The sequence below is a fragment of the Argiope bruennichi genome, chromosome 2 (assembly GCF_947563725.1).
Source record: "Argiope bruennichi chromosome 2, qqArgBrue1.1, whole genome shotgun sequence".
NCBI classification, from domain to species: domain Eukaryota; kingdom Metazoa; phylum Arthropoda; class Arachnida; order Araneae; family Araneidae; genus Argiope; species Argiope bruennichi.
In genome coordinates, this window is record NC_079152.1 from 5,760,462 (window position 1) to 5,784,743 (window position 24,282).

The window sequence follows — 24,282 nt, forward strand, 5'->3', positions numbered from 1 at the left end:
CGTAAATATCCTTAAACAATACAAACATTATTTCATTTTTTAAATTAATTTATTAATCGAAAACGAATTTTTTAATTTACAAACTTTAAATTTATATTTATTGTTTTGTTCGTAATGCTAGGAATTTCTTCTCCTGCAGGGAGGAATTGCTAAATGGACGTTTTTCTATAATTACAGGCGCCAAAAAGCCCGTCCAGAGTGCCGCTCTCATGGATCTGAGTGAAGACAACAAATGCTTCAACTTTTCCGTGGCAAACCCGACCAAGAAAGAATTCTACAGCCCCAACTATCCCAACAACTATCCCAAAAATGTGAGGTGTACCCTGAGGATAACAGGTGAGGATACTAAGTTGTCAGTTCCAGGATTTGAAAAGTTTCGAGGTAATGAATACATCTCTCTTCGACGATGTTAATTATTAAACATTGATCTTCATCTCTTAATTAGTTTGCATATATTTATATTCGCTATTTTTATATACACAATAAGGACAAGAAAGTCATAAAACTAAGTTCATAAACAATTAAGGAAACTGGAAACATTTGTAGATTCGAAAAAATTGATATTTCAATTTTAGCCTAATAAAATAGGGAACTTTTCTCTGATTACAGAAATGTATAATTTTTACAGTTATAAAAAGTCAAAAATATATAAATTATCTTATGACGTAATGTATGACCATATAAAATTAGACTTCCTCAGGAGTACATTTATTGATTGAAACAAAATAAAATATTGTTATTTACGTTATCACAGAAATTTTTATCGATTTTTTTTTTTTTTTTTTGAAATACGACATAAATTATAAAATTGTTGATCTTCTAGCTTTTAGCTGAGAAAAAAATTATTTCCTTCTTTTGCGATGAAATCTTATTCTGTTATGGAGCTTTGAATAGCATTATTTTATAATAATCAAGATTTTCATTATTTTTAACCAATGAGGATTGGGAAAACTATGGGCGCTGATTCGTGGACCTTTTTCGAAACGGTCAATGGAGTAGTCGAAACTGGCACGTTTCTATAAAATATACTTAAAATTTCATGAACAGAGTCCGTTTCAGTCACAAAACTATGGAGCTCTTTTTATTTAAAATTAGCAGTACCCGCACAGTATTGCCCGTGGCATAACATCCAAGAGGAAAAATGAGCTTTAAACTTAAGTCTAGCTTCCAATCTTTTTTTTTTATTTTGGTATGACTTCAATATAACAAATTCTTCCCCAATAAATGCCCTACAAAATGGTAAAAATATTTCCAATATCAGTTAAGTATTTCCCGAGTTTTTCTCTTTCAAACACACGGACGCTTTCAGGAGATTTCATTTTATACTATGTGTAAATGTTCGTATCTAAAGAATATTTTATTAAATGCTAGCCATTTTTCGAGACCAGCTATCTGGCCAAGATGAGTGGTTGCTGAAATTTTCAAGTAACTTTCAACTTTCAAGAAATTTTCAAGTTGTTTTTAAGTAACTTGATCTTAACAGCTTCTTTAGCAAATTATTTGTAAGCTACGGTTTTTGATGCACATACTGTATCATGGAGGCCCTACGCCGTTCTACTCATTCTGCTTTGAGTTTCCTTTATTTTCTTTAAATTCCCAAAAAGTCGTAAAAATTGGATGTTATTCCTAACTTTTTTACAATGAAATTCAATTTCTAACCTAAAATAATGTAAGATTTTGGTATTTCTCTTCATGTTAATAGTATTTCCGAATTAAATTTAAATTTTTAACAGATCTTTTTTATAATTAAGTAACTTTAACATTAATAGCGGCTTTTATTAGTAAATGAATCAATGAAATTTAGATACAAAAGGCATATTAAATGTCACTTATTTGAGTCTTTGCGTGTTTGAGTCATCCCTTTCACATACATACAAGTAGACAGACTGGCAAAGGATTCTTCCCCTTCATGGGATTTCATACATAAAAATCGACGCATTTTGCGTTCGGAGCACATACTGAACATCATTCCTCCAATTGAAGCGTTTCTGAGTTATCGTGCTCATTAACAGACAGTACGGACAATAGAATTTTCGGACGCGGAAAGATGTGACCTCACATTTTGCAGTTGAATTTTTTGACGCTTATGGCACTTCCCTTTCGTATACAAGAAAGTAAACAAGTGGGAACCCTGAAACTTTATAGTGTACTTCCTCTCTAATGAACGCTTTGCATGGCGTATAATAAGACGAATTATCAACCTTTGGCGCGAATTGAGCATTTTTATCTAGTGTTTTGGTGATTAATCTCTGTCACATGGTTAAGAATATTCGAGACTCGTTTTTACCAAACCGATTGAAATTAAAATTTGACACAGAATTGTACTCACAGTCATAAAATCATTAACCGAAATTTTGTATATTTAAGTCATTTCTTTTTGGGGTTATTACGCTTACATGCTTCTGAAAGTACAGACCGACAGACAATCAACCCTGGTTGGATTTGATTCAAAATTTTATAGGTGTCAACAATATGCATGCTAAATCTGTGTACCAAATTTCTGTTTAGATGTCTTTGCTTTGCATTTATCATGTGAATCGAACATCCGGGCAGACAAACTTTCCCTGAATGGAATTTACTCAAAATTTGATAGAAATTCACAACTTTGATGTAAAGACCCTATACCAAATGTCATCCGTCTAGGTTCAAAGCACTTTTGTGTTATTAATGTCACATACAGACTGGCTCTGCTAGACGGACAAACAGACAAACAAAATTCTGTAAATGTTTTTTTTTTTTTTTTCGAGTTCTAAAACGGTGAGATTCATCAAAATCTAGATTTCGAATTTTTTTGAAAATGTCAATATTTTCTCCATACTTCGTATACAAGAAGAAGAAAAAAGTGCTAATCTTGGCTGTTTACTTGCAGCACCCCCTGGACACACAGTGAAGTTGGACTTCCGAGACAAGTTCCACCTGGAGAACTCTCCATCTTGCAACTACGACTGGCTAGAGGTGAGGGACGGGCTGCACGGTTACAGCCCTATGCTCGGCACCCGCTTGTGCGGCTCCGAGTTCCCCCGCCAAATGATCTCCTCCAAGCGTCATATGTGGCTGCAATTCAACTCGGATGATTCCATCGAGTACGAAGGGTTCCGGGCAGTCTACGATTTTGTGCAGATGCCCAACCTGGGTCAGTATTTTTTATGTTTTTTCTTTGTCTACTTATGTTGAACTTGGCTAGTTTCGCGATTGTAAGGATGGGATTTTGTAAGCGACTTCTCATGCTTACGAAATTTTGAAGAGGAAAATGAGTTCTTAGAAAGCAGAAACCGACTCTGAACCATCTGTAAAATTAATTGCTAGACATTTTTAACGATGAAGTATGGAGCTGCTTCACCGCAAATATTGATTGTGCTTCATCCCAATAAAATATTTTGTGTTACATCGACAATGTATTATTAAGAACCAAATTGTGACAGATGTTTAATAACCTTACACATGTCCTATTCATTGTATACATAAATCCTTTTAAGGCAGTAACGCTGTTTAAAACGCGATTCTTATGTTTATGCTTTGACTTTCATGGTTTAACTGTAACTTCCCTATCTTGTTTCTCAGACAAATTGCACAGAGACGGCAGAAGGAAATCACACGATTAAATATTAGCTGAAATAATGAAAACGGTCGAATTTCTTCTCAACAATGAAATATGCTCTTGAAAATTAAGGAAATCCACGTGTTTTTTGTTGTTGTTTTTAAGATGTGCCGAAATTCAGAAAAAAATTGTTTTGCAATAACATTTTTAATTTTTAAAATGGTCTAAAAGTCATTTTGAACCGATTGTGTAAAAGTCATGTATAACATTTTCGAAAATTATTCAAATTTCAAAAAATTAGCTTTCAGTTGTGCATTTTCAGCTTTCAAAATACATCTTTGCCAAATTTAGTAAGTCAAGCGGTTTTTCTTTTCCTGCAACATACGAAAATACACATAGAGAGACATGAAGTTAGATGATACCGTACAGCACGTTGTGATACTTACAATGAACTAGAGTTTTGAAATTTTGTATATTTGAATGTTCTTGATGGCAGCATGCTATTTTAATATTTTCGGAATCACTCTGTTAATAATCATTAATCCATCTGTTAATCGATTCATTGAATTAAAAAAAGAATTTAAAAATAATACAAGTAATGTAAAATGTAATACAAATGTCATTAAAATACCAATTTGTTTAGAATATTTAATAGGAGCTTCACGTATTTACATTTTTTCCCTAACATTTTCTCTAATTTTCCTCACAGTCCTCTAATTTTCCTCACAAAAAAAATACAAATTTTTCCAATCTTTTAAAGTATTATTAAAAGTTTGCTTTATTTTTCCTAAAAAAAGTATAATGATTTTTGAGGAAGTGGATAGAAATCTGATTTTTTTTTTAAATGACATTTCTTCTTCATTCTCTTTTACTTTCCGTTCTAGAATAATGTTTCTTCCTCGTTTCTTTTCAGGTGCAAGCAATCCAGATATCGAGAAAGGTGAGATTTTGTTTATTTTTTATTGTCTTTTTTGGAAGAGGTTTCGAGAAGTATGTTTAGTGCAATGTAAAATCTTAAAAGAGAATATGAATCGTTCAATATAATATTTAATAATTCATATTTAATATTCAATATAATATTATAAAATATTTTGAAGAGAATACAAACATTATGTTGTGTAAATTTTCCAAAAGAATTCAAATAGTAATTACAAAAATGTTGGTAGATAATTCCAATCATACATTGTATACATCTGAATAATGAAATTCTGATCAGTTTTCAAAATAATTTGAATATTACGTTGCGTTCATTTTCGAAAACAATCCAAACAGGATAATTTGAATCATTTGTTTAAGTATCTGAACAGTATATTGTAATTATTTTTCTGGAAGAATTCGAAAAGTATATTATAATATTTTTAATAGTAAGATATCCGCCACGAAAATCAAAGTAATTTCACAATTTTGACAGAAAATGAACTTATTTTCATTTATAAACTCAGTTCTAAACATAAAAAAAACAGCCGTAATATTATATAATTAAAGTTAATGTTTTAATAAAAGATAAATTTTAAGGTTAGATCTATACTACTATGTTCAAAAAAATTCCATAACTTATTTTATTACAGAAAAAAAAAGTACAGAAGCAGCCTGCTTATCTTGGAAGTGCGCATTTTTTATCATATTTATTATATATATAGTACAAACATGTAAATACGACTTTCTAACTCCTTTTGTCACTTCACTTAATCCTCCACAGCTGCACTTTTTCAGAACGTGAAGCTTGCCTTTGATGAAAATCCTTCATCCAAGGGAAAAGTGACCAAAGGGATACTATAAAAATAAGCTGGTAGAATATCATAATGCATAGCAGGCACATTCCTGTAAATATCGGAACGTGTTGTTTTGAAAGATAGTTTCATACCAGGGGCCTGTGGGCAGTAAACATCGAAACGAAAGGTTCACGGCTTGGCCTTTTAAAAATGCAAATTCCTACGTCTAATCGGGTTTATAAACATTTCAGAGCTCAAAAGCAATCTTTTATTTTAAGTGTGCGATCAAGTCGATAGAATTCTTTGAAGAATACTGAAGAATTCCATAGCGTACATCTTCATGTGACAACTTATGATGATACATTTCACAATCATGAAAGATGATTCAATAATCGCGTGCCTTTCTCTGCCAACAGGTGATCTTCATGACAATGCTAACGAAGGTCCGTTCCATAATCATCAAAGATGATTCAAGGATAGTGTCCCTTCCATATCAACTGATGATATTTACATCGGAGAAGTCAAGAGCGCACACAAAATCTTTGAAGATTTAGGAAACTATTTTTACAAAATTTTACTGTAAACCTGCCGGTCCATCGTATCGAAGAAAAATTTTTGCCTTTTATCTTGACTGATGAGTAAAATCTGATTCATGCCACAGTTCATTAAGCATTGCTTTGTCTTTCAAATAAGGATCTTAACTTTCTTCTAAAAGATATTTAATTCTTCAGAATCAATTCAGTTGGCTTCCATTTGTTCAAAAAAATTGACAACTACAGTGAAAAGTCGAAGATTTTAAAAAAAATAGATAAAAGAAAATCTTTGTGTACTATGTACTATCTCTGAAAATGGCTCCTTCAGTCAGCCATGAAAATCACGTAAGAAGAGAGATATAAGCAGAAAGTGAGAGCGTTTTTGAAAGATGCAAATCTTATAAAAAGAACATTCCGAAATTTAAAATTCCGGTTTCCTTTTGGACAGAGTGAGTATGTGTAAATACAAAGAAAGAAAAAAGGGCGCACAAATAATTTATGTTGAAACCACATTAAAATGAGCCTTAAGTGCTTATAGTCTTTAGATTTAGTCACTAGCGCTGTTTCAATGCTTCCAACACTGTGAAACTCCTAGAATGCTGATGGTTCGGATTTTGCAGGGTTTCGCTTCAAACATATTTGCTATTGTTCGGTAGTAAATGATTTGCTTAAAATTTTGCAGATAGCTTAACAAATATCTTACTTAGTTCCACAACTAAAAAATAAGCTGTATTCCTATTCATTTTTCAAAATGAGAGTTCAAATAATAAACAACATGAAGTTTTCAATTTATTCCGCACTGTGAAGCATTGAAGCAACTACAGAATAATTCTAAATGAAGAGATTACTAATTCTGTATTTCAGGAACTGAAGAATGTATTGAAATATTACTCTGCCAAATTTGAATAAAAAATGTATATTATTAGAATGTATATTATTAGAATGTATATTAAATGCATTTTTGCAGTTGTTCGTAAGAATATTTTACCAAAGATAAGAATTTTAAAAACAGCATTTAAAGATATAAAATAACATTAAAAAGTATTATATAAATGTAAATATAAAAATCAGAGTAACTTCCCAAAAAATGGACTTAGAAACAAAATTCAAACATTTTCTAAAGAAATCTGCTCAAATATTAAAAGTATTAAATTTAAAAAATTCGTATTTTTGCAAAAACTCCACTTTTCAATGTAGTCACCTAATCGATAGGTCCCTACCATTTGAAACATCAAACAAAACATGCATTGCTTCAAATATTCTGCAGGTTCTTTATCTCTGGAAATTATTAAAAAATTATAGACAATGCTGGTGATTACATCAAAGACAATAAACGTTCTACGATAATATCAGCACTTGGTTGATTGCAATTGTATCTCTTCCACTTTTAAATTCTAACTTCCGAAAAATATAGTGTTTTATTTCTTTCTAACTGTGGATGTTCACTCACCTAAGGTAAGTTATATTGTTCTATCCTATTTTTATTTTTAAAATTCGCTAACGGCTGATTTGTATTACAGAGTGCTCCATCCACTTCAGCGGTCATTCGGGGACCGTCATGAAATCCCAGATGGACCAATATTTTCTCAAATACAAAAACGAGGACAGCATCGAGTGCATGTGGACCATCGAAACGGAGGCAGGGAAGAAGGTGAGCCCCCCCTCCCCTCTTATTCCATTACAATTTCCTTTCATTAATTCCATTACAGTGCTATCCATAAAATCGGATCCATGATAATTTTGTATTACTTTGTTCTTACTAATTCCATTACAGTGTTATTAAATCACACCAGGGTAGTTCTATGTTACCTTACTTTCAAACTAAAAAATACTGGACCGAAGCAAGCTTTGAGAACGAACTTCATGTACTGTGTAAGTCAATACTGACCAGCTAATAAAAAAAACTAATGAACATTTAGTTTATGGATAAAAGTGTGCAGCCTTTATCAAAATTTCAGGGGATGTAGCATGGTATGAGGTTTTATTAATCTTGCATTGGGATTTATATCCTGCTCTTTCAAGACCCTTTGAGTTCCACTAAGATTATATCAGGTATGTCGTGTGTGCGATGCGATCAGCTAATTTTACATTCGTCTTCAGCTATTTCTGAAAGACAGGGTGCCATACAAGAAAACCGGGAACATTGCTGCAATGTTGCATCTCAACTCTGTCTGTACGCGTTCCCCTATTTTACATGGCTTTCTATGGGAAAAAAAATTTCATGTTTCGAGTAAGATTCAAGAAAGAATTGTGCTCGTTAAGGGAGTTTCTACAATATTTATATGGATAGATGCAGTAATCATTATGATTCGTTCTTTTTTCTTCTCAGCTATACCTGAACTTCAAGGAATTCAGCCTGGACAAGCCCAACGACTGCGATCAGAACTTCATCCAGATCTTCCCCGATACGCACACGCCGAGCGAGAAGACGGCCAACTTCTGCGGCACAACGGCCGAACCGCAGAAAAGCGATTCCAACATCACCTACATCCGCCTCTTCGCGCAGCGCCTCGCCTACGAGAAGACCGACTTCAAGATCCATTTCACCTCCTTCAGGGAGATCCAGAAGAACGGTAAGTGGCATCTCATCCAACATTCTGAGAATGCTGCAGAATGAACTTCCTGGATATTCATTTGACAGATTATGCGATGCTGCTTAAAAGTGGAATAAAATAGCGAATTTTTTGAATAAAATAGTAGATTCGTTATATGTTTCTTATAAAATAAATTGATATTAGCAGGAAAAAATTAAGTTTTAAACATTATTTCCTCAGGTAGCCAAATACACCGTTCGCAAGATTCTTCTTTAATTATGGCAATCGATTGTTTCTTTTCTATTCCCAAATATTGCCCGCAAAAGACAATGCAAATCGTGCCGAATGATCTGTGTATATCAGAATGCAGTATTCTGCAATATGTGTGCCTAATATTGGTAATTTTTCTTGTGAAAATGAAAACATTGCCCTTTGAACAGCACGCATTCTGTGCGAAATTTTTCAACATTTTTACTTTCTCATATGCGAAGTCAAAATAGTCGAGCTCGAGATTTTGATAAGTCTCCGCATTCCCTCAATTCAGAAAAAAAAAATGTTTGTCTGCCTATCAGTCAGACCTGCCTGTTTATCTGTGACAAAGATTACTCAAAAACAATTTAAGCTATAAACCTATTTGTAGATGAATAAAATTCTGTACACCAAATATTGCTATCGAATTTTGAGGAAACTCTATTCAGAAGCACTCTCTGTTCGGATGTTAACACGGTAACTGCAGATTGGAGAGAGCTAGCTAGATGGATAAAATTCGGTTCACAAATTTAACATCTGTAGTGTAGATACTTATTAAAGTTTTGACCAAACCTCACTAGGGATTGAGCGTCTATCAGTTTGTACTTTCAGAGGCATGTAAATGAGATAGCTCAAAAACGCAGTGACTCGAATGAATCAATCTTGGTATGCGATTTTGTGACTACAATTGTAATTCTGTCAGTCGGTTTGGAAAACGAGCCTGTAACAAATAATTTGATTTTCGGGTACTGTTAACCACATGCCAGGAATTAATCACCAAAGCACTCGCCATGAATCACACGAATGCTCCATAAAAATGTTAACTGTTTGAAGAGAGCCCTTATATCCACATGGAAGCAGTTGTCGAAGACCACTCCAAGAGATTTCATCAAGTCATTGCCTGTAGAACTTTAATTGGCGAGATTTTGTCACCGGCTAAGGTTATGGGGATGACGATGGGTAACAAGAAGATCGATGAGCTCATGGAAGAACATAGCTAGAACAAACAAAGAGCTTATGGACCTGCATTTTGTGCCGTAATACAAAATTGCAGGGGAGAGATAGGCATTCAGATTCGAGACCCGATTCTACCGAAGAACCGTCGTGTAAGGGGGTCTGTTGCAACTTAAATCCGTCAGGGGCAAACGTCCTCCCGCTGGTGTGGTGTGGTGTCTGTGGTGTTTGATCTGACCGCTGTTCAAAATGACAAGGTCCGTCCCAAAATAGCCCTAGTGTTTGCTTTAAAAAGGGACGTTAATATATCTAAACTAAACAAACTAAAGTTATATCTCATTTCGCTAAATTTGGAAGCGTAGCCAATGTCTTTATACAAGTCTTAGCCATATGCCTTTAGACAAGTTTTTTTTTAATTTAAAAAAAGCATTCATTAAAAGTAATAAATTACATTAGTATAAATTTGCTTCAGTATTTGTTTCCAAATAGAACGCATTCTCCCATTTTACATGGATTTCTATGGAGAAAACATTTCTACTTTACAAGTAAATTCGGGAACGAATTATGCGCGTTAAGCAGGGTTCTTTAACTCAAAACTTGTCACCATCTAAATGAAAGAAATTAACATTTTATTTTGGCACCATAATTGTAGATTTCTATCAAATTTTAAACACAATCAGAACAAAATACAAAGTGAATACTCGATTTTCTGGCCACTCGGTACTCGTATATGAGAAAATCGGGCCCTCATTGGTACTCTATAGTTTTCAAGAATATCGCTTCTTGTGACTTTCAAATATAATTTTGAGATCTGCACAAATCTTCTGACCTTTCACCAGACGATGGCAATATCTCTTCCATGGCGATATAATATTCATTTCTATTCTTAAGGACAGTTTCGCGCCGGAGATGTGAATTATTGGCTTTTTTGACAAATTATCCGGCTGCGAAAGAGTCCGGCAACGATGATCGATGAATATTTGTACGGATAGCCGGATATTACAGCCTCTGGAGCGGGAACTTCTTTGTGCGTTGTCTTTCAAACGGAACGAATCCACTTCGCAGACAAATCGACATTTTAATGAAAGCGTTCATCGAAAGGAAGGCCTTTCCTTTCTTATTCCGAAGGATTCGAACAAGTGTATGCAGTCATCTTAGTTTCTCGTGTAAGATGGAAACATTGGAATCATCAGAATATTTAACTTCGAAACTTTGACGAATGATTCTGTGATTCGTGCATTCCCCAATCAGCAAGAAACATCATTTCCTCCTGTAGGAAGTTTACAAAGAGAGAATATTGTAATTCTCAAAAATTGGAGCGCGAGATTTTGACGAATTCGCAGGTTTTAAACTTCCTCGAGTAAAAGAAAAAGGAATGTATCTATCAGTCTGTGGGCACGAGGGCTAAAACGCTCTTTGCATATTTCTATGCATAGAGCATATATTTATTCTTATTGCATCATTTATATGCATATTTTACACCGAATTTGTCAATTTTTATCAAACTTTGGACGCAATCCATTTAGAGAAAATTTGTCTGACAATCTGTTCAAATGCAAAGGAATATGGTGACGAAAATGCAAAGAGCCACATGGATTCAATCTGATATATAAAACTCTACCGCTCAAAATTCGTATAAAATTTGGAACCAAATTCATCAATGAGTCGATTGTCCGTCGGTCGATTGCATTTGCATACATTCGCATGCAATAACTCAAAAATGAAATATTTTCACAGATAAAATTTGATGTGTGATTCTGTTATTAAATTATAATTTTGTTTCAAATTTTCATTTGAATGAGTAGAAAAATCAAATCCAAATTGTATGAAAGCTTTTTTTTTCCTCCTTTGTTCTACGAAGCACAAAACTTTCAGATACGGGAGGCTAAAAATAAAAATTTGGAAACTCGTGGAGTTCACGGATTTGCTCTCATTCCGCCATTTTTATGCTAGGGATGCAGAGAAGAGCCCCTTTATTACAGAGTTTGCGAAAATCATTTCAGGGAATATAATATGTGTATATAAGACAAAGAGAGAGAATTTGCTCACTACTCATATCGATTTTCCTGATAATACCATCATAAATGATTGTTCTGAAACTGATTGTCAGCATGAATTCATCGTGTTCTCAGAATTTTGAATAATATCTCACACTATAAGAGTTCGTACTTCTTAAAGAAACGAAAAATATTATTTTTCGTTTCTTTGTCATTCTTTCATTGTAAATTCATTCCATTCTTAAAAGTTAAGAATTATATCTTCGATTTTCTGGAAGGTCATTTACACAGTTGAGTCATATCAGTATGACCACCTATCTAATAACCTGAATAACCTCCTCTTGCAGCCAAAATAGCATCTAAGCGTCAGGGCATTCACTCAGTGAGTACTTGGAAAGTGACGACTGGCATCTGTGATCATGAAGCAAGAGAACATCATGTAACTCGTTAAATTTCGAGGGGGAGGATCTTTCTATTATATGTGTTTACCGAAATGTTTCCCACACATTTTCACGGGAATTAAGATGTATGGAATTTGAAAGCTAAGGCAATAATTAGAACTCTTCTCATGCTCCTCAAATCATTCAGGGACAATTTCGGACACATGGCATGTTACATTATCCTATTGAAACATGCCATCATTCGCAGAATACGCAGTTGCCGTATAATGATGTACATAATCGGCGACAGTTGATAAGTGCCATCGATGGAACCTTCCACATGAATGAAAGATCCAAGCAGGCAAAGTAAACATAACCCAAACCATCACATTACCTCTTCACCATCGCATAGGTGCCCATCAATGGCTTCTGGTAGTGTGTTTTCTAATGTCTTTCGGCGAATATTTCAAAGCCCATCGATCCGATGCATTAGAAAATGAGACTCATCTCAAAAAGAAACCTTTTTCCTTTTTTTCAATGTCTTATGTTTATATTGAATCCAACGAACGACGTTTCTTGTAATATACGCTTGCCAACATAGGTAAGGAAATCAGATGTCTGTTTCTAAGACATCTATGTAATTAAGTGCTTCGAACAGTTATCCTGGATAACTTTCTGGTGTATTGCTGATTCATCTGTTCCGTCAATGTATCGACAGTAGAGTGTCGATCATCCCAACCAAGCATCCTAAGAGAACACTCACCCCTCACTTTAATGGACCGTGAAAACCCTCGATTTGCACACCTACACTGCACACTCCCAGTTGTTGTACTCATTCACTGATACACTTCAAGAAACTTCGGTTTCAGAAATGCTGCCGCCACCTGCCCTTTACCCGATGATCGCATCTTTTCAATGTCCGTTAAAGCGCATGACTTACTCATTAATGCAACTACTACTAAACGAAATCTTTATGTGCCATCCGACAAAGACATTTCTCAGTTTTACCTGTGATTGGCTAAAATTGTGTTTATGTCAACCTGACTATGGTCATAATATTGGGATTTGACTGTGCATTTATTCTGCATACTCGTAAATAAATACCGTCAGAGTATTAGAACTCTTTCGTTTGAATTTTCTTTGCGGTGAGGAGATAAAATATCCGAAAGGTGCTCAGAAAGGATCTTTTGATGATGAAAAGCCGATACTATCTCCATCATTTTATACTTGTGCAGCATTTCTACTTTAACTGTCCAAGTAACTAATTTCTAATATGTTAAAGATAGGTGCATATATAGTGGAACCTCGCTAAACAAGCATAATTCGTTTCTGAATCTTACTCGTTAAGCAAAAAAAAATGTATCCACAGAAATCCTTGTAAAATAAAAAAAAATTCAAACAAAAAATACTGATACAAATTTAAATTAATGAAAGTTATTATTTATAATGCATGCTTTTATTTACAAGAAAACTGTCTAAAGACATTTGTCTTTGGCTACGATTCAAAATTTGGCGAAAATGAAGCACAACATTATCGTAAAAAGAATTTGTAGCTATTACCTTATCAGGGCAATGCTTCTCAACGAAGGATGAAATAATTTCCTATGCTTTCAACGTCTCCTTTATTTCTCAGGAAGGTTGTGGCTCAGTTGGGTCTATCTCCTCTCCTGGCCAAATCTCTTCAGCATTCTCTCTCTTCGCCAGAAGAGAGAGAATGTGCTGCGCCTGTGTTCTTCCTCCGACTCATTGATGTCGTTGCTGTCCACGTGCAGCCCAATGATCTCATCGATTAAGAACTCATAGACACTTGCTCAGACCTCTCCTGTCGCGTTCCAACCAAATCTTCTTCCATGCGAATATAAGTATTCTCTTTAAATAAGGATTCAACACAAACTGATACAAGCCAATTCGTCATGTGACTTCTAGGTGTCTCCCGCCACTCGTTTTACGTAATATCGCTCTTTAAGTGAGTTTTGACTGTATTTCCAACTGGAAAAATTTGCTTAAACACATAAATAAGTATATTTTCCGTTATTTGTGTTAATGAATATATGACATAAAATTACGATGTCTATATTTTTTTACTTCAATCCAGGTCCTATTAATCATATTTAGTAAACTATTCTTGCCATATTAATATCTAAACAAAGAGATTTCAAGATTCTGTTTCTAAAGTCATGCTTCTGCTCATCTTCTCTTGATCAATTGTAATCACAGAATCAAGTACCAAATTTGATAGATTTAAGTCATTTTGTTCTTAAGTAACAATGTTTGCATGTTTTTGAAAGGACAGACTAACGAAAGGTCGGTTCCTCGTTGGATTTGGTTCAAAATTTGACAAGTGTCTGCATTAAAAATGGAAAATCTGCGCACCCATTTTTATCTATCTAGCACTATTCGTTTTGTAGTTACAATTCTAATTTGAATTCGAACATCCAGTCAGACAGACTTCCTCTTAATGAATTTTGCTTAAAATTCTAGAAATGTTGTGTAATGACCGTATACCAAAGTTCATTCGTCAGGTTAAAGTGTTTTTAAGTTATTTTTGTCCCAGACGAACAGACAGATATTTTCCAAAAATGCTTTTTTCGAAATAAGCGAGGTCTCAAACATCGACATCGTCGAAATCTATCACTCTTACGACATCGTCGTAAGAGTGATAGGGAAAATGAAAGGGAGACTTTCAAAAATTCTCCATTATTTTTTAATCAGCATGTTTGTTGATGAACAACATGAAATATAATTTTTAAATTCATTTAGATCATTTTCTAATTAGAAGTAAAAATACAAATCCCACAGTGGTAAACAAAGTGTCACTAAATGAAATATATTACTGACTTCTGATATCTCATTTTCAGTTTGTCTTACAGAATATTATTTGTGCAAGGTGAGGAAAATGAAGGCGGATTGTTTAAAAATTTCGTGCAGATTTCAGTTGAAGCTGAAATGCATGAATCTTTCAATTTGAGGACGCCCCCTCTCTGGAAAGTCTTTGTCAACTTTGCATGGATGAAGGCCATTTTTCATTCACAGCTTTTTTAGCAGAAAGGTGAGGGACCCAGAAATTTTTCATTATCCGGTCCGATGGCTGCCGAATGGCATCGATCCGGGCACTTTGTCAAATTCGACACTCATTACGTCACGAGTGAAAACCCATCTCGACCAAAAGAGTAAGCCGATCAAGAAAGTGGGAGGAGGGGTGGGAGTCCAGTAGGTGATGAATGTCGTTCAAATGAGAGGTTGTTTAACTGTGGAGAAAGTTATTACGATTACTTCCGTCGTCGATACCAAAAAAGCAAATTGGTTTCTCTTTTAAGTTGGCAGTCGCTAGATTAACTATTTCGAAAAGCTTTCGAGAGTGTGCTATTATATTGAAAGTGATTCGTTGTACTCCCCAGTTAAGCTTGAGCAGTAACGATGAGTGTCTGCACCAAAACGATGAGCAGAAACGACTTTTTAGTTACATTTTTTATGAATAAAAAATAATAAACAGATTGCGCAAATAATGCTCCTGAATTGGAGATAAATTTTTTTTTATCGATTTGTGATGGGAACGAAAAAGATGTAGTATCCTTTTTATTACTAAATAAATTTAAATGTTTGCAAAAATTACGAAAACGATTTAAATTTCACTGCAATAATAAAAAAATATTTCAGTACTCTAGACATCAGATTAGAAGACTGCCGGGTTAGCGAAAAATTATCATTTAGAAAACGCATTTTTATGCCAAAGTATATTGGACAAACTGCATTCAATTATGCAAAAATATATACTAGCGCCATAAAATAACTTATTTCTACTTGAAGACATATACAGATGAAACTAACGAATAAAACCAAATTTCATAAGCAGGTTGTGGCGATTATGGGAATATAAATTCCACAAAGAAATGAAAAATGATGAAATTTTGCCTAATTTATAATTAATAAAAATTCGAATAGAAATTTCTAAAATAATAATTCGTAGTTGCTCATTTAGTCCCTACTTAGTATGTGTATGTCTAATTTTGTAATAATGGGTGTCTGAAATTCAATTCGCCAGCAGACAGAAACACGCGTGGCTTTACAGCATTCAATTTGTGGACGTCCCCTTCTAGAAAACTTTTTGTCAACCTTGCATGGATGAAAGCAGTTTTTCATTCACAGCTTTTTCAGCAGACAGGTGAGGGACCCAGAAACTTTCCATTATCCGGTCCGATGGTCTCCGGATCGCATCGATCCGGGCACTTTGTCATATTCGACACTCATTACGTCACGAGTGAAAAAGTGTCAAAGCCGAAGGAATTAGACGATCAAGAAAATGAAGGAAGAGGAATCTCACAGGTGATGATTGTCGTTCACATGAGAAGTTGTTTAACCGTCGAGAAAATTATTACAATGGCTTCTGGCCCTGATGAAAAAAAAAATGTTTTCTCTTTCAAGCTGACAACTGTTAGTTTAATTATTTGGAAAATCTTTCAAAATTCTGGCAACGTAATCAATCAATCCTCAAAGCTGTCGAAACTAACTGCATTAAGCGATACTTTCCAAACTTTAATTATATAGGAAAAAGCCATGTTCTGTAAAGAGAGTCCACTATTTGTCTGTTAATTAAATGTTGTAAAAGGATTTTGAAAAAAAATTAAGTAAATGAATTAATTCACCAAATTTTTCTTATGTGAAATATGTGCAAAGAGACAGCACTCAAATCTATGAAATATTTCACCTCGAAATTTCAATTAATTTCCATGTTCCATACCCGCTCTCCCCGGCTCAGAAAAACACATTTTTATTATTATTATTATTTCTGCCTCGTTGTCTCTCTTTGAACAAGATGATTTTAAAGCACACTGAGGCAGAGCGATAAAATTTTAAGTGCATTCAAAATACAAAACTGGTATTTTCTTTATAAACGTTGGACGAAATTCTTCTAAAGGAAATCCGTATGTCCTGACGCATGTGATCGCAATGAATCAAACGCATAGAACTGTACACATGTAATATGAATTCGGCCGACAAGAAGGCAGATTGGAAGTGTGATTCAGTTTATTTTATAATTTATTCCTGGGACAAAGGTGGAACGCGTCTGTTTGCAACAGATGCAAAAGTAAAAATGAGTGAAGTTTTTCATTGAGTTCTTTTATTAAGAAGTTCTTATAGGGATTTCTTTGGCACGTGTTGATTAAGGAAAAGGAAATACCTAGTTTAACATGTTATTCGAAACAATCTACTATATGACAATATTCATTTTACAGTTTACCAGCTGATGTTGCAGCGATGTTTCTCTTCAAACATTTTAGTTTTTCTTCAATATCTTAAAACCTCCTCAGTTTTCACACTACAGACTTATATCAAATTAAAGAGTATAAAATTCTTTATATTTTCAAGGTTTTATTTTTCATAAAGTTTTAATATTTTTGAAGATAAGCGTTCTAAACTATTTTTTTCGTTTTCAATAATTTACGACCCCCTGGTTCATCAAATCGGCATGTTACTTACACGAAAAACAGCCTTTAAGAATGTGCTTTCACTTAAAAAAAATAATATTTGAAATACCATTTATTATTTTTTTATAAATTTTTTACAGTTTCCGACAGTTTTCCGACTCCCTATATTTTTGCGATTTTCACCCCCTAAACGTCGTCTGGGACCCCATGTTGTATGGTGTTTCTTTATCCTCTTGATACCTATTATCACCCCTCTGAGTTTGTCGGTCGAATTGCATATATATATCGAATATATATATATATATATATATATATATATATATATATATATATATATATATATATATATATATATATATATAAGAACAACCACCACTTGTGCCTTTCCACATACTTGAAGGGAATACCTGGAAATACAGCGGCTTAGAATGATGTACTTTAACTGTAAATCTGCATGAATTTTGATTTCATTCCCTATTAGCAGAATGCTGTACAATACCTCTACGCCGCTTTTCGGTATTCTTAATGCCGTACAAAGTTATGGAAACACCGTAACGATATTATTGGGAATTTTGAGGTACTAAAGCTTGTTCGAAGGGCAAGACGTCCAAAGTGATCACTTATGTTTCATCATTATGCTATGAAGCAGAAAAGTGTTCACAGTAATTAAGTGTATGAGGAGAGCAATCGCAGTTTCTTAATATATAAGTATTGAAGAATCTTATAAAATCCATTCATTCTAACGCTCAATAGGATGTTTTAATTTCTGACAATGAGATATTTCATATAGCTTTCAGATATTCATATTTACTGTAATAGTTGCAGTTCCACTTTAGGAATGTTACATAGGACATCGAAATGGCCTTTTTCGACGATTGTACTTCAGTAAGGGGTGGTACGCAGAAAGATGAGTGGTTATTACACCTCTTGATTCCGCGAATATCCGAGTTCGTCTTATTGCTAATGTAAATATCTGCTTTTTTCATCTTTTCTCTCGCCCCTTTTTTCACGAAATAAGCGCTTCTTGACGCATGCGCAAAAGGGCAGATGGTTTGTAAATCTGTGAATGAACAATAGTTATTTTTATGCACTTATATTTAACTTGATTCGTGTTAGACGGGTTATGGCTTTTCTGTTCACTTGTGCAAACTTTAACAATTTGCTTGATCTCTAAAACAAATCATCATTTTAACTTCTATGGAGCTTCACGATCTGTTGATGGATTCACTTCATGTCAATTTTGATTTCATTGGATGGAATTATTTCACAGTCAACGTGTGAAGAAATGGATTCCTAGACGCTATTTTCTATATATAAAAACTAATAAAACAAACATCAAAGAGACAATTATCCAGCTCTAACCATTCATCCGATTTCGCCATTTTTTAAATTTGAAAGCCAATCACGTCAACGGTAGCTTGCCTTTCATCACCTTCCAATTTAGAATCAAAAATACTACATCAATGTACATTTTTTTTTTGTGGGAGGAAATATTGGCAGAATCCCTCAACCACAAAGGCACACATTTCAAAAAATTTTATTTCACTTTATTCATACAAGCTTCACAAAAGCTTTTGCTCTTTAAACAGGTCATCAGTGGTCGTCTGTTCAGCCTAACAACTAGCCTATTTCGCCAATTTCTAACTAAACAGACATTTCTAAATAATCTGAGTGCTCTATTTTTATCGTTCAAATTTAATTTTAAATAGTATTTTGTGTGTGATTCATCAAAGTTGATTGATATGACAAGATGAACCCTCTCATAGACTAAAATCACTATTTATATGCAATACTGGCAAAAAAATTCAAATATTTTTTAGATGCAGCGAATAATATAATATAATACCAAATAATTTAATGATACAGTTCAAATTTGAAACAGCAAAATGTAAATAAATGAGCTCGCAGAAATCGCGAAAGATAATAAAAAATAGACAGACATCCAACCCGCGATATCACGAGATAAGCGATTGGAGTATTAATGCTATTAATATGGCCAATAAAGTGGGTTATAAAAATCAATTATAAATTAAAAGAAAAGGAACTAACACTTTCTTTAACACCTATTCCTTGTTTTCTTTTACGCCTATTCGCACAGCGATTTGTTTATAGTTGACTGTTGCCATTTGACAATATATTATAAAAATAGCTTCTGCGCAGCGTAAGTCAGCGTTTTACATATACCGATGTTTCTGTCTTACAAATAACCACATACCATGTGTTCATTCTATCTTTTGCAGAACAGTGTGACCCCAAGACGGAGTTTAACTGCGGCGACCAGACCTGCATCGACATCTCCCTCAAATGCGACGGGGAATTCGACTGCAAGTACAGATACGACGAAGAGCCCACCCTCTGCACAAGAGGTACTGTCTCTTAACACAAAATACTCAACTACATCATGTCATGATACCAGTAGCCAGCTGGTGCGTCGGGGATATTCATTTGACTTCATTCCAATTACAGCATTGAGATATATTCCCCCAAATTATCAGGCACTAAAACCTTGTTTTTAACTGTCCTATGCGTGCTCCGTTCATCGTGTACATGAACCCTTCTAAACACGTATGTATGCATTTATAATTAAATCTATACGCTAAATCTAATAAATCACCTAAACTTATAAAATAAATATTCGGTTAATTGAAGAGGCCCTATTGGATTACTAGGACTGTTAGTAATATTTCATTGCATAAAAATCCTTTTTATAACTCCATATTCATGATTTTCTCAAATAGTCTGACATTAAAACTTTGTCATTAGAATTGCCTTACTTGGTTATTGCAATTAAGTTTTTTTATTATAATTGCCTTACTGTTTATTATATACCTAAGCCTAAAGGAAAAAAGCCTATAGCATAGCAGCATTATTAAAAACTTAAATATCCGGTTCATCCACTAAATTTTTCTTTTATATTCGTCTTTATTTATATATTAACCAGAATTCTTCGTCCTTAGATTTTAACAATGGAAAGAAATCACATGGTTAAGTATTTGATGAAACAAAGAAAACGTTTTAAATTTTAGAGCAACAATGTAAATTAACTTCGAAATAAAGACAAAAAATTATCTTTTAAAAAGTTCCAAAAAGTTTACAAATTTATTAATTAATATGAAAAAACAGGTGTTTTTTTTAAAATTTCGTGTGAAATTTATTTTTGAGCAATATTACATATTTTTGGGAGTATGACGAAAAACGGCAAAATTCAGCTTAATTTTTAATTAGTTAAAATTCTAACTAAAATTTTTTTTTAAACTTTCTGAGGTACAAATTTCTACCTTCCGAAATATATATGTTCCAAATTTTTGAAGCTGTAAGTCAAATGGTCTGGCTTGTAACATAGCAACATGCACTCATTTTCAGCTTTATTATTAGTATCGGTTGTCAGGCATTCAGAATATCATCATATTGTGCAGATGCTGCTAATATCTTTTATATTCATCTTCTAGTGGCAACCAAAACTCTGTTCAGTTCACGCTATAAAATTTTCACTAGATAAATCAACTATTTATCTATTATAGTCGAAATTCTCCAGGCTACCTTAGGTGCCATTTTGAGAGCCATAAAAACCATGTGTATTTTGGGTTCATGTCGCTAACCATTCCCGTTCTTTTATCTCTGTGTACTTTAAAGGTAGCGATTCTCATAGGCCCGGATCACCCATCAGTACTTTCTTTTAACGTTTATCTTTAGATTTCATTTAAAAAATATCACTTGAATGTTTTAAAGTTACAAACCAGTTTCCTTTCTTTTAGTTGTGTATGCTTTAAATATAACCACTCCCTAGGTCAATGTCACCCTCAATATTCCCTCTTTTAGCTCTTCACTCATAATCATTCCACTGGTTTAAAGTTACCAGCCGTCCTTTTCTTTTTGCCATGTTCTTTAAACGTAACCATTCTTCTAGGTTCATATAACTAACCATTCCTTTTTTTTTTTATCTCCGTACCATGTCACAAATTATTCTCAGCTATGTATATTTTAAGGGTAACGATTCCCTCTCACCAGCCACTCCTTCTTCTTTAAATATCTCTACTTTAGAGATAACCCATCGCACAGATGCATGTCTCCAACCATTTCATTTTTTTAACTCTCTGTCCTTTAAAATGAACTGCCAGCCTCTATCTGTGTCACAAATCCTCCGTGACTTTCGACTCTGTGCATTTTAACCTTCCAGTGAACACGCCGATGAAAGGTCGCATGTATTTCGTGGGTTCGCTATTGTAAAATATAAATTTTTAAAAGACAAATTATGGAAATTTGGATGCAAGTGGGTAAACCTAATGCAATTGAGGGATTCTGCTTAATGACACCTCGTTCACTTTTTATAAACCTAATTTGGCTTTTCTTTTCAACGCTTTTAATTTTATACGCCTCGTAAAAACTTACTATTCGCTCAACATACTCTTACGTTAGAGAGTTAGCCAGCCTTCGCAGATATTTCCTTCTTTTTGCTTTTCCTTTTGTTGCCAAGCTTTAGCTTTTCTAATTGTTTGGCAAATGAAAAATATAGCTGTTGATAACAGTTGTATTATTTTTAAAGTAATTAAGCTTTTTAAAACATCAAAGTACAGAAGATACAGCCAAAAAGTACAGCCAAAACTACCAACAGCCGCCCATATCTTTGAAATATAAATAATAAATTAGCAGAGCTCTATTAATGCCTCAAATTCCACCGTTGAGTAACAGTTAGTTCAGAAAAGCTGCAAGAGTAGCCTAAACAATGCCTTCATGGCGCTCTGTTTTAAAAAGATATAAACGCAATTATTCTTTAATGTATCTGTCACATATGCTGGATGATTAAAGGTATCCACTCACCTAAATCTATGCCACATACTATCAGTTTCTTTAGCACTGTGTGTTTTAAGGTAATCCCTCGTCTATCTAGGGTAATGGCGTCTGGGCCTGGATATTATTTTTTCATCCATCTCTATTATTATTTCGCTTAAAATAAAGAAATGCAAGTACTAATGTTTGGCTGCCATTGTGGTTCCTAATTCTGACTCCTCGTCTATCTATAACTCACTTTCCTACCGGTTGCTGCGTCACTGCACTTCGGTCCATGACTCTAACCATTTTTTTTCCTTTCATTTCTGTGTACTTTAAATCCAACCACTCGCTCAGGTCTTTAGCACTAAGCATCCTTTTCTTCCTCACAGCTCTAGGTGCCGCCATGGTGCTGACGTCTGAGCACATGATCATCATCCTGGTGGTCTTCTTCAGCCTGGTGGTTGCAATGTGCGCCTCCATCTCCATCTCCTGCTACAATAAAATACAGGAGAGGCAGCTCCGAGAGCGAGAGTACAAGGAGAGGAGGTCCAAAGAGGCGTCCGTAGAAGTCACTCTGGACAGGACCTTACAGAGGAGAGACGACGATTCCTCGGACGGAGGATGCTATGTCCCCGAGGTGGACTTCAGGGGTAAACAACAGAGGACCAATGGTGAGGCAATTGATATTTTCTATACATCTTATGACCAAAAGGTCAAAGATTTTCGCACAGCCCAGTTATATTTTTGAATATACAAAAAGGAATGTACCAAGTGGCATAATAAGAGGCGTATTTTTCGATTTCGTTATTTGCATGTTTCTATAATTTTAACACCTCGAGTCTCGGCTTCATTTGAATAGTTTCCGTAGTAATTCAACCAATTATTTAATAACCATGGTGACTATTTAATAGTTTCGATAGCCATGTTTAACCAAATTTAGTAAGACGTAACCAAATTTAGTGTTTTCAGACTCAGATGACTAATATCTGTAAAATCCATCACTGAAATGTACCTCCAATTTCAAATAGCATTGCATTTCGATTGCATCCCACATATGTGTGTACAAGATGAAAGAAAACAAAAAAACGTTTCTTTCAAGAATTCAGAATTTTCAAACGTCAAATTTAGTTTTAAAGTCTGAAATCATTTTCATTTAAATTTCCTTCTAAATTAGTAACTCTTTCTTCAACTAGAAAGGGGTGATACTGTGTCAAACCTAATCATCTCTTTGTATCAGGTACATCAAGGTGATGAATAAGAATATCAGGTGCTCGGTATCAGTTTTTGGACTCGATAGAAAATCCCCTCAATCGCATTCTGTTCGACTGAGTGATACTATATCAATCTGATATAAAGTAATACTTATACGATATTATTTAATATTTTACCGTCCAACCTCAGCAAATCACCAGTACACATACCTACCTTAGTATGGGTGATGTTTTTCAGCCATATACATAATATTTTTCAGCCATTACAGCCCTTCACTTTATGTAATGGTCGACATACCACTGAAAAATCCCCCCTTCTCTTTTACCAACCGTATCATCTTTTTTTCTTCTCACCGAAACGTCAAAAACTGACAAAACCAAAACCACTGGCACTTCGTCATCAATATCCCCTTTTGGAAAACGCAAAATCCCTATTTTGAATCATATTCGTATCAGTATCAATTACCAGTCTCCGCTCAAGTGCTAGAATAGATATCCCATTCCAATTCGACGGAAAAAATTTGGTTATCGGCTGTATCATGTACAAAAGTATAAGATACAATCGAGTACCAGTATCAACCTGTATTTGTTACAACAAAGCCGGATTTTAATCCTGCCCATCCACAACAGTATTTCTAAATTTTTAAAAAGAAGATTATTTGTAAATCCTTAACACTTATCGGAAAATCAGTTTCTGATTTTAACTGAGGATATTTGATAAAATCGCCTTTTGTAAAAGGTTCATTATTATGGCTCATTGCCTTTTCAAAGTATTGTTAATGGGTTTCGACACTCCCACTAAATTTCTTGAATAAGCGATAACGTAGAGAAAATGTGTTTTCTAAATGCTAACATGCGCTAATAATTGAATTTCATGGGGATTTTCCCCTTTGACCATGTCTGAATATTTTAACCACTTGCTGTGGCAAGAAATTCACAGGTGCGCGTGCCAAAGAAATCCACTGTAACTTGCATCGA

The 24,282-nt window shown here is 34.2% G+C and overlaps 1 protein-coding gene across 1 annotated transcript in view; it reads left to right on the forward strand.

The window, feature by feature from the left end:
- Window positions 1-24,282, forward strand: part of LOC129957447 (neuropilin and tolloid-like protein 1) — a 254,105-nt gene that overhangs the window by 223,328 nt on the left and 6,495 nt on the right. Inside the window, exons 3-9 of the mRNA XM_056069768.1 lie at window positions 178-336; window positions 2,870-3,133; window positions 4,452-4,478; window positions 7,304-7,434; window positions 8,113-8,356; window positions 19,564-19,689; window positions 22,483-22,764. Coding sequence (XP_055925743.1) covers window positions 178-336; window positions 2,870-3,133; window positions 4,452-4,478; window positions 7,304-7,434; window positions 8,113-8,356; window positions 19,564-19,689; window positions 22,483-22,764 — 1,233 coding nt within the window. The remainder of the gene's footprint in view (window positions 1-177; window positions 337-2,869; window positions 3,134-4,451; window positions 4,479-7,303; window positions 7,435-8,112; window positions 8,357-19,563; window positions 19,690-22,482; window positions 22,765-24,282) is intronic.